The sequence below is a fragment of the Neoarius graeffei genome, chromosome 2 (genome assembly GCF_027579695.1).
Source record: "Neoarius graeffei isolate fNeoGra1 chromosome 2, fNeoGra1.pri, whole genome shotgun sequence".
Lineage (NCBI taxonomy): Eukaryota > Metazoa > Chordata > Actinopteri > Siluriformes > Ariidae > Neoarius > Neoarius graeffei.
This window is the reverse complement of record NC_083570.1, coordinates 101,190,713-101,203,982: the sequence shown is the minus strand read 5'-3', so window position 1 is coordinate 101,203,982 and position 13,270 is coordinate 101,190,713. Positions and strand designations below refer to the sequence as shown.

At 43.9% G+C, this 13,270-nt stretch overlaps 1 protein-coding gene across 3 annotated transcripts in view; it reads right to left on the bottom strand.

The window, feature by feature from the left end:
- Nucleotides 1-12,501, bottom strand: part of LOC132882071 (histone H1.0-A-like) — a 35,596-nt gene extending 23,095 nt beyond the window's left edge. Inside the window, exons 1-7 of one of the 3 annotated variants that reach the window (XM_060915292.1) lie at nucleotides 11,978-12,501; nucleotides 11,822-11,899; nucleotides 11,610-11,675; nucleotides 9,930-10,019; nucleotides 7,450-7,545; nucleotides 5,012-5,143; nucleotides 345-437 (exon numbers count right to left, since the gene is read on the bottom strand). In XM_060915292.1, coding sequence (XP_060771275.1) covers nucleotides 345-437; nucleotides 5,012-5,143; nucleotides 7,450-7,545; nucleotides 9,930-10,019; nucleotides 11,610-11,675; nucleotides 11,822-11,899; nucleotides 11,978-12,002 — 580 coding nt within the window. In that variant the 5' untranslated portion in view covers nucleotides 12,003-12,501. The remainder of the gene's footprint in view (nucleotides 1-344; nucleotides 438-5,011; nucleotides 5,144-7,449; nucleotides 7,546-9,929; nucleotides 10,020-11,609; nucleotides 11,676-11,821; nucleotides 11,900-11,977) is intronic. The other 2 variants (XM_060915293.1, XM_060915295.1) reach the window with 2 other exon arrangements.
- Nucleotides 12,502-13,270: the final 769 nt, after the last annotated feature.

The window sequence follows — 13,270 nt, the reverse complement described above, 5'->3', positions numbered from 1 at the left end:
AATTTGGACGGACCATCAGAAACTTGGACACAACTGCGTGTTCCAACAGGACAATGACTCCAAATACACGTCACAGCTGGTTGTGGAGGATCACGCAGGTAAACGTTTAGCTTAAAGCGAGTCCTGACCTCAACTCTGTCAGAAAAATGTGGCCTGTGCTTAAAAGTCAGGTCTGTGCCAGGAAACAAACAAAATGATCTGCCAACGGAACAAGACGTTTTCACACTTGGAATTAGAACCAAATGTCTAGAAATAGGCTTAAAACCTCACTCTTTTACATTTTACTCTCTGTTCACATCAGAACATGGGATGGAAAACAAAAAATAACAAAAACAGCCGTGTACCTTTTCCTTCTTTCTTTGCACGACCGCTCCTTTTAGGCGTCATGTTCACAGCAGGTGAATGTGCCGATGCTTTCTTCTTGGAGTCGTCCTTACCTATGAGAAAAGAAAACCTAGACTTCACTGTGCAGGATGTTCATGAGCACCTATAAAACCACAAAAAGCCACTCAAATCAATGGTTTTAACTTTAAAATACACTTGTGCGCAATGCTGTACGTGTTATACCTCACCCCAGCACCATATACACCACTGCTGGGTTCAACTTAAAAGGTGCTGACTGCAAAGTCACCTGAAATGTTTACTTTTTTTTTTTTTATTGCGCATGACATTTTCCTACGTCTCGCAAGAACAATATCATGCGGACGAAATGCGATCATTTTGATGCCCTGAGGGTCACTTTTCTCCGTTTTGGGATGTTTTCCTCCCTCTTGAGATGAACAGTACGGCCGTACGGAAACAGCTGAATGCGAGGAACTTTAACTAATTAGCATAACTATGGACCTGCATCACGATGATGGCAATGCGCAGAAAACATTGTGACTAAGACTACATCCACACGACAACGGCAACAAGATTTTATTAAAAAAAATATCGCATCCGCATGGGCAACGGATCAGTAAAATATCAGGTACATATGGCAACGCAACGCTTGCTGAAAACGATGCAATACACATGCCACACCTCTAGGGGCGCTGTAAGACGGTCCCATCGGAGACACCAGAACAATAGAAGTAGTAGACGCATGCGCATAAACCCCTTCTTCTACCCGGTGTGAAGCACTCAGGAACAAACACACAACAAGAAGAAGATGGCTGCAACTACGTGAGGAAATCGTGCCTTCTGTGTGTACAAATTAGTTTTATTAGTGTGCATAGTTTTATATAACTTAATTTTGTTGTGTGAACATTTTGAAAAGCATTTTTATATAATTTATATAACTTTTTATATTGTGTGTGAACATTTTGAAAAGCCGTCTTATCCAATAAAAAAAGAAATTCAAGAAATGGTTCAGTTACTTGTTTATTTAAAAGAAAAGCTGTATACAAAAGTGAATGCAATGCAGTGGTTCATACAAAACAGTGAGAGTGCTGCTTGTTCTAGTCATGTGGTTGTGACGTCATCGTAAACAAATCCGTTCTACTCATCCAGACGACTTCGCAATGGCGCCGTTGCCAGATTTTTCCACTCTGGAACCCGTTCTCAAAAAATATCGTTTTGGGGCACCCAAAACGCCAGTGCCGTGTGGACGCCAGGCCAAAACGATAAACAATTTTATCAGATTCACCTGAATCCGTTGCCGTGTGGACAGGGCCTTAGCATTGACCTCGGAGAGTTCTGAGTTGCAGGGATGTAATTTGTGGGTGACTATGGTCATGAGCTTTGGGTAATGACCAAAAGAACAAGATTGCGGATACAAGCGGCCGAAATGAGTTTCCTTCGCAGGGTGGCTGGGCGCTCCCTTAGAGACAGGGTGAGAAGCACAGTCACTCGGGAGGAGCTCGGAGTAGAGCCGCTGCTCCTCCACATCGAGAGGAATCAGCTGAGGTGGCTCGGGCATCTTTTTCGGATGCCTCCTGGACGCCTCCCTGGGGAGGTGTTCCAGGCAGGTCCCCCCGGGAGGAGGCCCCGGGGAAGACCCAGGACACGCTGGAGGGACTATGTCTCTCGGCTGGCCTGGGAACGCCTCGGTGTTCTTCCCGAGGAGCTGGCCGAGGTGTCTGGGGAAAGGGAAGTTTGGGCTTCCATGCTTAGACTGCTGCCTCCGCGACCCGGTCCCGGATAAGCGGAAGAAGACGAGACGAGACGATTCATGAATGGATCCATGAAACAAAATGTATCTCTTTTCTCTGTTATTGCTTTTGTGTTCTTGTTTCTTTATCTGCAAAATCAAAACATTACGTGTATAACTCCATACTTGGACCCACCAATCCAAGACAAACGCTGCTAATTCTTCATCAGATTTCACACCCGTTTCATCCTTCAGTCGATTCCAGCGGTCGATCTGTCCCTTTACGAAAACTCGTACAGACAACCTTTTGGTTTTCATCGCTTCTCTGGTGTGCTTTCTAGCTGATTCGCTTTCATATTTTCCTTTTCTTTTCCGCTGGCGGGACCAGTGGGGTCCACCATGTTTGCCTGTGCCGGCTTGTTTTTGTTAAAAGTAGGTCAAACACGCCCCACGGTGGTCATGATATTGCTGCTCACTTGCTTCAGCAATCTCCGGAATCATAAAATACGGGAGACGCATTTTATCTCGGCAAAACATTTACACCCAGGATACACGCTGTGTGCAGCAGCGAAACTCCTTAATTTCAACTCAAATCAATATGAAACATCTCAAAACTCCCTACAGCAATAGAAATACAACATTTTTGCCCAGAATTCAACTTTGCAGTCAGAACCTTTAATTATAAAGTTGGAGCTTGGAATGACATCATTTTTGACGTCAAGGTGGGGGGATAAACATTGATGCTTCCGTGTTCATTTTTTGTTAGCATAAATCTAGCCAGATAACTGACGACTGGCATTTGTTTGCCTCCTTAAATCAGTGCTGTATTGTCAGTGTTAAAGGTTTGCAAAGTGAATATATCTGTAGTCTAATTGATCTAAAGCAAGTACCACTAAAGCAGGGGTGGGCAATTATTTTTTCCATGGGGCCACATGAGAAACAGAATTTTATGGAGGGCCGGACCAAAAGGCTGAACTAAATTCTGCATAATATTAATTGTATTTCTTCATATAAAGCAATAAATAACATTGTTTTTACAAGCTGCTAAGACTGGTAAGAGTATGGAAGAAACGAGGTTGCCTTACAAAAAAATGTCATTTATTCAATCAAATTTCCCAAAACAATGGTTAACAAAATGTGAACGTTTGTACCATTTTTTTTTTCAGTCACATTCACCCCAAAACACAATAAAGACATCACAATATTGTCTTTCTACTCCAAATATCAAGCAAGATGCATCATATTATAATAATGATGCCCACATTTGTAGTCTAATCACCTCATTTGGTGTTTTTCAGTTTATTTGTTCAGTGAGAGAACTCTAGTCTCTGTTGGTCTTTAACGAGTGCATCAGAGTCAGGTTGAATGTCTGAGGTGGAGATGCGAAGCACAGCTGACAGATGATCATCAGTCGATTCGGTGTAGGTATCAGATCTACAGATCGACTCGGGCTCCGGCGCCTGCTGGTGACGTCACACTATGTGATTGGCTGGACCGTTTGAAGGATGACGTGCAAGTTTGTGGTTGGTCTGGACAAATTACGGAAGTAGTTATCGCGGGATTAGGTTTCGTGGGATTTCATGTCATGTTCATGTCGCGCGCATTGCGTTTTTGTTGAACACAACTTCAAAATAAAAGCAATGCACATTCAGTCCATGCATGAGGTAAAATTAGAAAAAACGTTTATTTTGTAATTTCTAATTAACCTTACGCGGGCCGGTCAGAATGAACCAAAGGGCCGGATGCGGCCCGCGGGCCGGAAAATGCCCAGGTCTGCACTAAAGTAACACACTACTACTTTGCTGATGCTGTGAGTAGCCATGTTGATATGACTTCACTTGCTTGGGTTCAGGAGACATTCTGGACTTTTTCCAAGTAGGAACTCCTGGGTTAAGGGGGTGCTTTCTTTGATATTTTTCTCCTGGGATCTCAGAAATTCAGTGTTACTACGCTTAAAAAAAAAAAAAAAAAAACAGCCACTCCCAGGATAACATAACATCGGTTCCATATGTATTGATGGAAATGGAAGAAGAAAACACCAACAGATCAGCTACAGTCAGTATCTGTCCTTACAAAACCATCCTATATGGTAAGTTTACCTGATAAAATGGTCGTGTGTAAGTAGCTGTTCCTAATAAACTGGCAACTTGGTGTAAATTAAGGTTGTCCTTTAAAGGAACAGTCCACCGTACTTCCATAATGAAATATGCTCTTATCTGAATTGAGACGAGCTGCTCCATACCTCTCCGAGCTTTGCGCGACCTCCCAGTCAGTCAGACGCGCTGTCACTCCTGTTAGCAATGTAGCTAGGCTCAGCATGGCCAATGGTATTTTTTGGGGCTGTAGTTAGATGCGACCAAACTCTTCCGCGTTTTTCCTGTTTACATAGGTTTATATGACCAGTGACATGAAACAAGTTCAGTTACACAAATTGAAATGTAGTGATTTTCTATGCTATGGAAAGTCCGCACTATAATGACAGGCGTACTAACACCTTCTGCGTGCTTCGGCAGCGCATTGATACGGAGCTCAGATGTCAATGCGCTGTCGAAGCGCGCAGAAGGTGTTAGTACGCCTGTCATTATAGTGCGGACTTTCCATAGCATAGAAAATCGCTACGTTTCAATTTGTGTAACTGAACTTGTTTCATGTCACTGGTCATATAAACCTATGTAAACAGGAAAAACGTGGAAGAGTTTGGTCGCATCTAACTACAGCCCCAAAAAATACCATTGGCCATGCTGAGCCTAGCTACATTGCTAACAGGAGTGACAGCGCGTCTGACTGACTGGGAGGTCGCGCAAAGCTCGGACAGGTACGGAGCAGCTCGTCTCAATTCAGATAAGAGCATATTTCATTATGGAAGTACGGTGGACTGTTCCTTTAAAGTAGCAATACGAATTAATTAAAGTGAGTCTACTGTGCCAGTGTAGAACTCACGATCTCTACCTTTTCGTCCTCTTCTCTGTGGGACCTTCACTGGTGACGGCGATGGCGATGGTGATGACTCTCTGAGCTTCGAGGCCTTCGTCACAGCTTTACGCTTTTTTGGGCTTCTGGTCTTCTTGGCATCTATATACAGACAAGCACTTCTGTTCCTCACAGATCTTTTCATACGAATTAAGGAGTGATAGTGATGCAAAGCATTGCGAGTACAGCGCACGCACTCACGTTTAAGTTCTCATCTCAACAACGCGTTTTGAAAGCTGTTTGAGTAACAGCGCTCCCTTGTGGAGGTTCTAAAGCCGGATGGTTATGAGGGAGTGAAATGAAACAGAGGTCAGTAATCTTTAAAAGAATGACTGAGTGAAGTAGGTTATGAGTGAAGGAGGAACTGAAGAAATGATTGTGGGGAGATAGTAAATGAAGGAGTAATTAGCAAAGAGGGGTGTGTGAGTGAAGGACTGAGGAATCACATGACAAGTGACTACATGATTAAGAAAGTCAAAGAAAAAGTTAATAACTTAAAAGGTGAAGTAATATGAGGTAGTAATTAAATGAGTAAGTGACGGTGATTAAGAAAGTGAATAAGTGAAAGAGTAAAGGAACATGCATGTTGGCCCATATGAGGGAGTGATTGAATAAATAAGGGAATAAGTGATGAAAGTGAAGGAGTGAGTAAATGATTAAGTGAACATATGTGGGGGAGTTTCAGCAAGTGAATAAGAAAGTTAATAAATGAATGAGTGAAGGAGTGAGGGAATACGTGGGAGTGACTGAGCAAGTGACTGATTAAAAAACGTCAATGAATGAGGGAGTAAATGAATAAGTGAAGGAGTGATGAGGAAAGTGAATGAGTGAGTTTAAGTGAACATGTGGGAGGGTTTGAGTAAGGTAATGAATAGATAATGAATGAATGTGTGAATAAGTGAACAAGTGAGGGAACATGTGGGAGGGTTTGAGTAAGGTAATGAATAAATAATGAATGAGTGAGTGAATAAGTGAACGAGTGAGGGAACATGTGGGAGGGCTTGAGAAAGTGAATAAGAAAGTTAATGAATAAATAAATAAATAAATAATGAATGAGTGAGTGAATAAGTGAAGGTGTGAGGGAACATGTGGCAGGGTTTGGGTAAGTGAGTAAGAAAGTTAATAAATGATGAATGAATGAATGAATGAATGAATGTGGGAGTGACTGAGCAAGTGACTAAATCATTAAGTCAATGAATGAGTGAGTAAATAAGTGAAGGAGCGAGGGAACGTGGGAGGGTCTGAGAAAGTGGGTAAGTTAATACACGATGAATGAATGAGTGAGTGAGTGAGTGAGTGAGGGAACATATGGGAGGATGAGTAAGAAAGTTAATAAATGAATGAGTGAGTCAGTGAGTGAGTGGAGTGAGGGAACATATGTGGGAGTGATTGAACAAGTGCCGAAGTGATTAAGAAAGTCAATGAATGAGTGAGTCAAAGAATAAGTGAAGGAGTCATGAGGAAAGCGAATGAGTGAGTAAATGAGCAAGTGAACGAGTGAGGGGGCACGTGGGAGGATTTGAGTGAGTAAGAAAGTTAATAAATAATGAATGAATGAGTGAATAAGTGAAGGAGTGAGGAACATATGTAGGAGTGATTGAGCAAGTGACTAAGTGATTAAGAAGGTCAATGAATGAGTGAGTAAATGAATAAGTGAACGAGTGAGGGAACATGTGGGAGAGTTTGAGCAAGTGAGTAAGAAAGTTAAATGAATGAGTGTGCGAGTGAGTGAATAAGTGAAGGAGTGAGGGAACATACGTGGGAGTGACTGAGCAAGTGACAGTGATTAAGAAAGACAATGAATGAGTGAGTAAATGACGTGAAGGAGTGATGAGGAAAGTGAATGAGAGTGAGTATATGAATAAGTGAAGGAACATGGGAGGGTTTGAGAGATTAAGAAAGTGAATAAATGATGGATGAATGAGTGAGTGTGGGAGTAAGTGAAGGAGTGAGGGAGCGACTGAGCAAGTGAATAAGTGATGAAGAAAGTCCATGAACGGCTGAGTAAATGAATAAGCGAAGGAACATATGAGGGCGTGCATGTCCTGCATGATTAAATGAAAGAGGGAGTGGATGAACAAAAGGGTGAAGTGAATGAATAAGTTAAGAATTAAGTGGATGAGTAAGTGAGGGGGAAGATCAAGTGAACTTATGATGGTGCAGCTACCTGAATGAATGAATGAATGAGTACATTAGTAAGAGAGTAAATGAGTCAGTGATTCAGTGAGTAAATGAGCGAAAGAGCAAGTCTGTAATTCAGTGAGTAAATGAAACTGAGTGAATCAGTGAGTCAGTGAGGTGCTTCAACTTGATCAAATTAAAAGAACAGAAAGCAGCACATTTCACCTAAAATAACGCATGCGCCCGCACACACACACACACACACACACACACACACACACACACACCTTCAAGCTCTTCTATGTCAGCCTTCTGCTTCTTCTTCTTCTTCTTCTTGATGATCATCGTCAGCGGCTGATCATCTTCAGAATCCAACAGCTCCCCTACAGAGAATGTTTAAAAAAAAAAATTTTTTTTACAGAATTGTGGAGTGCAAAAGTTTGAGTACCCTTGCTGTGAAATGATGAAATCAGCATGACACTTAATACAGTATGTAATTTTCCTTCATTATCGGACAACAAAGACGTTCCTATTAAGATATAATAACAGGAAATAATTAAAGGGATATTTTAGAAAAACAGACTTTTATTCCATCTTTCACTAAATCCTTTTTTAGTTACATAGTCTGGCAGGCAGGGATTTTTTTTTGTTTGTTTGTTTTTGTGTCAGCCATGTCTGAGTGTGAGGCAGCATCGCCACAGCAGAAATGGTACAGCCCATTATAGGGGTGGTTCAAATGGGTCGTTTATATCTGCCTTTCGAAAAACGACTGAGAAACCATATTCTAGAATTTACTTTTTAATGTACTACGCAGGTATCATTGTTAGAACAGTCCAACCTTGTGTCTTTTATTTACTTTAGGAGCTTAACATTTTATAAGGGCATCAGATCCCTCCCTCTGTGATTCACACCATGTTTATTCCGACATATTCCTCTCATATTAGTGTTCGTAGAATATTAGGATATACTCCAACTGCTGTTTTTGGTTGATTTTGTGTGTTTTTAGATGTATCTCTCTATCATGTCTTTGAATCCATATATGGAAGAATGAAAGTAGAAACGTATGCAAGTATTTTTCACAGATTTTATTAGCCAGCTAACTAATGTGAGCCAACACGACCAGACATTTCTCATAATAAAATGCTCAAAATTATGAACAATAATGCTAACCATGTAGCAAACCTCAAGATTATAAAAAATAAATAAATAAATAACCCCACACGTGAATTCATAAATGAACTTACATTGATAACATATGAACAGGAATGGATATTACAAAATCTGTCCCACTCAGACACGCCCATCTATTCATATATCCCATTCAGACACGCCCATCTGTCCCCATGATACATACCACTCAGACATGCCCATCTGCCCCACTCAGATACGGCCATCTATCTATATGATATGTACCACTCAGACACGCCCATCTAGCCATGATATGCACCACTCAGACACGCCCATCTGTCCCCATGATACATACCACTCAGACACACCCATCTATTCATATATACACTACTCACACTTATACGTACGACTCAAATATGCCCATCTATCCATATGTACCACTCACTCAGACACACCCATCTATTCATATATCCCATTCAGACACACCCATCCGTCCCACTAAGACACGCCCATCTACCCCACTCAGACACACCCATTTATTCATATATTCCATTCAGACACGCCCATCCGACCCACTCTGGCACACCTATCTGAACCACTCAGACACCCCCATCTATTCATCTGTCCCACTCAGACATGCCCATCTCTCAAGTTACCCCACTCAGACACGCCCATCTCATCCACAAGCCAGGTCCATGTGTACTACTCAAAGATCCACCCATCTTTCCATCAATCCCACTCAAAAGACAGGTTCATGTGTATGCCTCAAACACAGGCCCTTCTGTTCCACTCAAAGGAAGACCCATATGGACCATTCAAACACACCCATTTATGCAACTGTCCCACTCAAAGACATCATCATCTTGGTGCCATTTATGCCTCAATAGCATGTAGGGCAGCAACAAAAGTTTTCCACCTCCGTCTATCATGGGCAAGTTGTTGGATGGTGCCCCATGCCTCCCCCTGTGCTGCTACCTTGTTGGGGTGAGGAGACTTTAGTGCCTCAAGAAGCTTGTGATCTATACCAGCTAGGGCTTAGGTCTCTGGCAGGTCCAACTATGCTGAGCAGGTTACAGAGGAGAGGTCAGACAAAAGGCAACACCTGGCCCTCCAGGTTAGGGGGTTGAGCTCAGGGTTAACTGCCCTGTCCTGTAAAAAAGCTCAGTTATGGAAACAGCAACAAAAGTATCCAACACAACCAGACGTGATTGGTTTCCAGGTGTGTCATTTGATATCAGGATGAATGCCAGTGGTCAAAGCCATAGGGAAACAAAAAGACATGGCAATCTTTTCTCTGTCCCAATCTGTCCACATGGTTTTGGTCAAAGAAACACCCATCTGTCCAAGACATGCCCGTGTTTTGACTCAAAGGGACGTCCAGCTGTGTCACTGAAAACCACACCCATCTGTGTCACACTTGGCCCAAATACTTCCACTATACACAGGTTTGTTTTTCTCAGGAGAAAAATGAAAAGATCATTATCTGAAGGCAATGTATTATTTTGATTTAAAAGTGATCTCACGAGAAGGATCCGTGAATTGTTACTGGAAATCTGAAATTCCACTCATCATTTTGGCCCATTAACCAATAAAAAAATATGATCAATATAAACGGTGAATGAACTGATCTGACGCTCACCAGTTTCTTGGTCTTTACTTGAGCGCTTGCCCCCCCTCGATTTGATCAATTTGCTCAAAGGCTCATCATCAGAGTTGTGTCCAAAACAATCTGGAAGGGGGAGAAAAAAAATTACAGGTTGTACAATTAAACATTAGTCTCATAAGTTATTACTTAATCTCACATATTTATTTTCCAAAAGAAAATTTTAAAAATCACCTCAGGCCCAAATACAAAAATAAAGTTAAAGTGAACTCAGAAATGACATGTTTTCATGACTCCCCCTTCAAAGGCACGCCCATCAGTCCATTGGTCCCCCTCAAAGGCACGCGCAATCGGTCCCGCTCAAAGGCACGCCCATTGATCCCCCTTAAAGGCACGCCCATCTAAGGCACGCCCAATCGGTCCCCCTCAAAGGCACGCCCAATCGGTCCCCCTCAAAGGCACGCCCAATCGGTCCCCCTCAAAGGCACGCCCAATCGGTCCCCCTCAAAGGCACGCCCATTTAAGGCACGCCCAATTGATCCCCCTCAAAGGCACGCCCAATCAGTCCCGCTCAAAGGAACGCCCATCGGTCCACCTCAAAGGTACGCCAAATCAGTCCCCGTCAAGGGCACGCCCAATCGGTCCCCCTGAAAGGAATGCCCATCTAAGGCACACCCAATCGGTCCCCCTCAAAGGCACGCCCAATCGGTCCCCGTCAAGGGCACGCCCAATCGGTCCCCGTCAAGGGCACGCCCAATCGGTCCCCCTGAAAGGCACGCCCATCTAAGGCACGCCCAATCGGTCCCCCTCAAAGGCACGCCCAATCGGTCCCCCTCAAAGGCACGCCCAATCGGTCCCCCTCAAAGGCACGCCCAATCGGTCCCCCTCAAAGGCACGCCCAATCGGTCCCCCTCAAAGGCACGCCCAATCGGTCCCGCTCAAAGGAACGCCCATCGGTCCACCTCAAAGGTACGCCAAATCAGTCCCCGTCAAGGGCACGCCCAATCGGTCCCCCTGAAAGGAATGCCCATCTAAGGCACGCCCAATCGGTCCCCGTCAAGGGCACGCCCGTCAAGGGCACGCCCAATCGGGCCCCCTCAAAGGCACGCCCAATCGGGCCCCCTCAAAGGCACGCCCATCTGTCCATCGAGCCCCCTCAAAGGCACGCCCAACTGGGTCCCCCTCAAAGGCACGCCCAATCATCCATCTGTCCTGTTCAAAGGCACGCCCAATCGGTCCCCCTCAAAGGCACGCCCATCTGTCCCCCTCAGAGACACGCCCAACCGGTCCCCCTCAGAGGCACGCCCAACCGGTCCCCCTCAGAGGCACGCCCAACCGGTCCCCCTCAGAGGCACGCCCAACCGGTCCCCCTCAGAGGCACGCCCAACCGGTCCCCCTCAGAGGCACGCCCAACCGGTCCCCCTCAGAGGCACGCCCAACCGGTCCCCCTCAGAGGCACGCCCCTCTGTCCATTGGTCCCACTCAAAGGCACGCCCCTCTGTCCATCGGTCCCACTCAAAGGCACGCCCCTCTGTCCATCGGTCCCACTCAAAGGCACGCCCCTCTGTCCATCGGTCCCGCTCAAAGGCACGCCCCTCTGTCCATCGGTCCCGCTCAAAGGCACGCCCCTCTGTCCATCGGTCCCGCTCAAAGACACACCCATCTGTTCATAAATTTCACAGACATTTGCAGAAATAGATTTTTTTTTTTTTTTACCATCCGTAGCAGAGGTTGGCTCTTTGAGGGTTTTCTTCAGTGAAGCATCTTCCATAATATCCGACACTGAAAGCACATGTTCGCTTCGTAAAAGACTACAAGTGATAATCACAACATGGCACATCTTTGGCTTTATTAAAGTCAACTAAAGGAGGAAGCTATGAAAACTATGATAAGGTGTGTAACTGCGTGCAAGACCACTTCACTCTTACGTGTGTCTTCTGAACACTTCTTGCCAGGTTTCACTAACTTACTCAGAGGTTCATCATCAGAACTGTCTCCAAGTGACTCTATACACACAGATCCACACAACAGTCAGGGATCAAACAATGTTAAACCTCTGAAAACAAGTTTGTGAGCTCGTTTACCATCTCTGGATTGGATGCCAGTCATGTTTGCTGCTCTTCTTGCTGTTTAAAACTTCAGCTTAGAGTAAGGTGGACCTTCAGAGTAAAGCCTTCAGAGATCAATTTCTAAATTAGCAGGTCCACATCATCATCAGCCAATGCTCAGGTCATTTATCATGTTTGCAGAACCTTACTGTATCATTTCGAAGCAGATTAACGGACTAAAGAGAAACTGTTACAGCATGCACAAGAAACTAAACACTAATATCTAACACAAGAAACTAAACACTAACACAAGGTTGTTTCCTAAAACATGCCAAGCTCACAATTAGGCCTGGATGCACATCACTAAGCTAGCTGGTTAGCTCCGTAGAACAGTAATAGCAATTAATTCTATTGCTACTTCTTTACAAATAAATATCACTAATCCAAAAGAACTAGTTTATTATCTACTTATAATCGCATGAAACAAACATTTCCAGAACAAGCACAGGAACGTTGACGCATAATCCACATAAACTGCGCCGCCATACATTTAAAGGACGCCTTCGTGCGCGTTACAAATGCGCAACATTTGCGCAGATGCGCAGACACACGTCTAGACAGATACTAGTGCATCTCAAAATACTGGAATATCGTTAAAACCTGCATTTGTTTTTCGTAGTTTAATTCAAAAAGTAAACTTTCGTGTATTCTACATTCATTACATGTAAAATGAAATATTTCAAGGTTTTTGTTGTTTTAGTTTTGCTGATTATACCTTATAACCCATGAAAATCAGAAATCAAATCAAGTTTATTTGTATAGCGCTTTTAACAATAAACATTGTCGCAAAGCAGCTTTACAGAATTTGAACGACTTAAAACATGAGCTAATTTTATCCCTAATCTATCCCCAATGAGCAAGCCTGTGGCGACGGTGGCAAGGAAAAACTCCCTCAGACGACATGAGGAAGAAACCTCGAGAGGAACCAGACTCAAAAGGGAACCCATCCTCATTTGGGCAACAACAGACAGCCTGACTATAATATTAACAGTTTTAACAGGTATAACCCTCAACTGTCCTCATGGGGCCGTCCTTCACAGGAGCGGTGCGATAAAACTCCGACCAGACACAGGGCACCAGGATGGATCAAGCAGGTCCGAGGGGCAGAAGAGGCCAGCATCTCAATCCCAGGATCAACATGTAACTCAGAGGGACAGATTGGGGGGGAAGAGAGAGAGAAAGAAAACACGTTGTTAGGTATGCCCTAAAAACGACAAGTATTAAATCTGTGTGGTAGGCTCGCAGAGACGAGAGTCTTTACATCAGGCA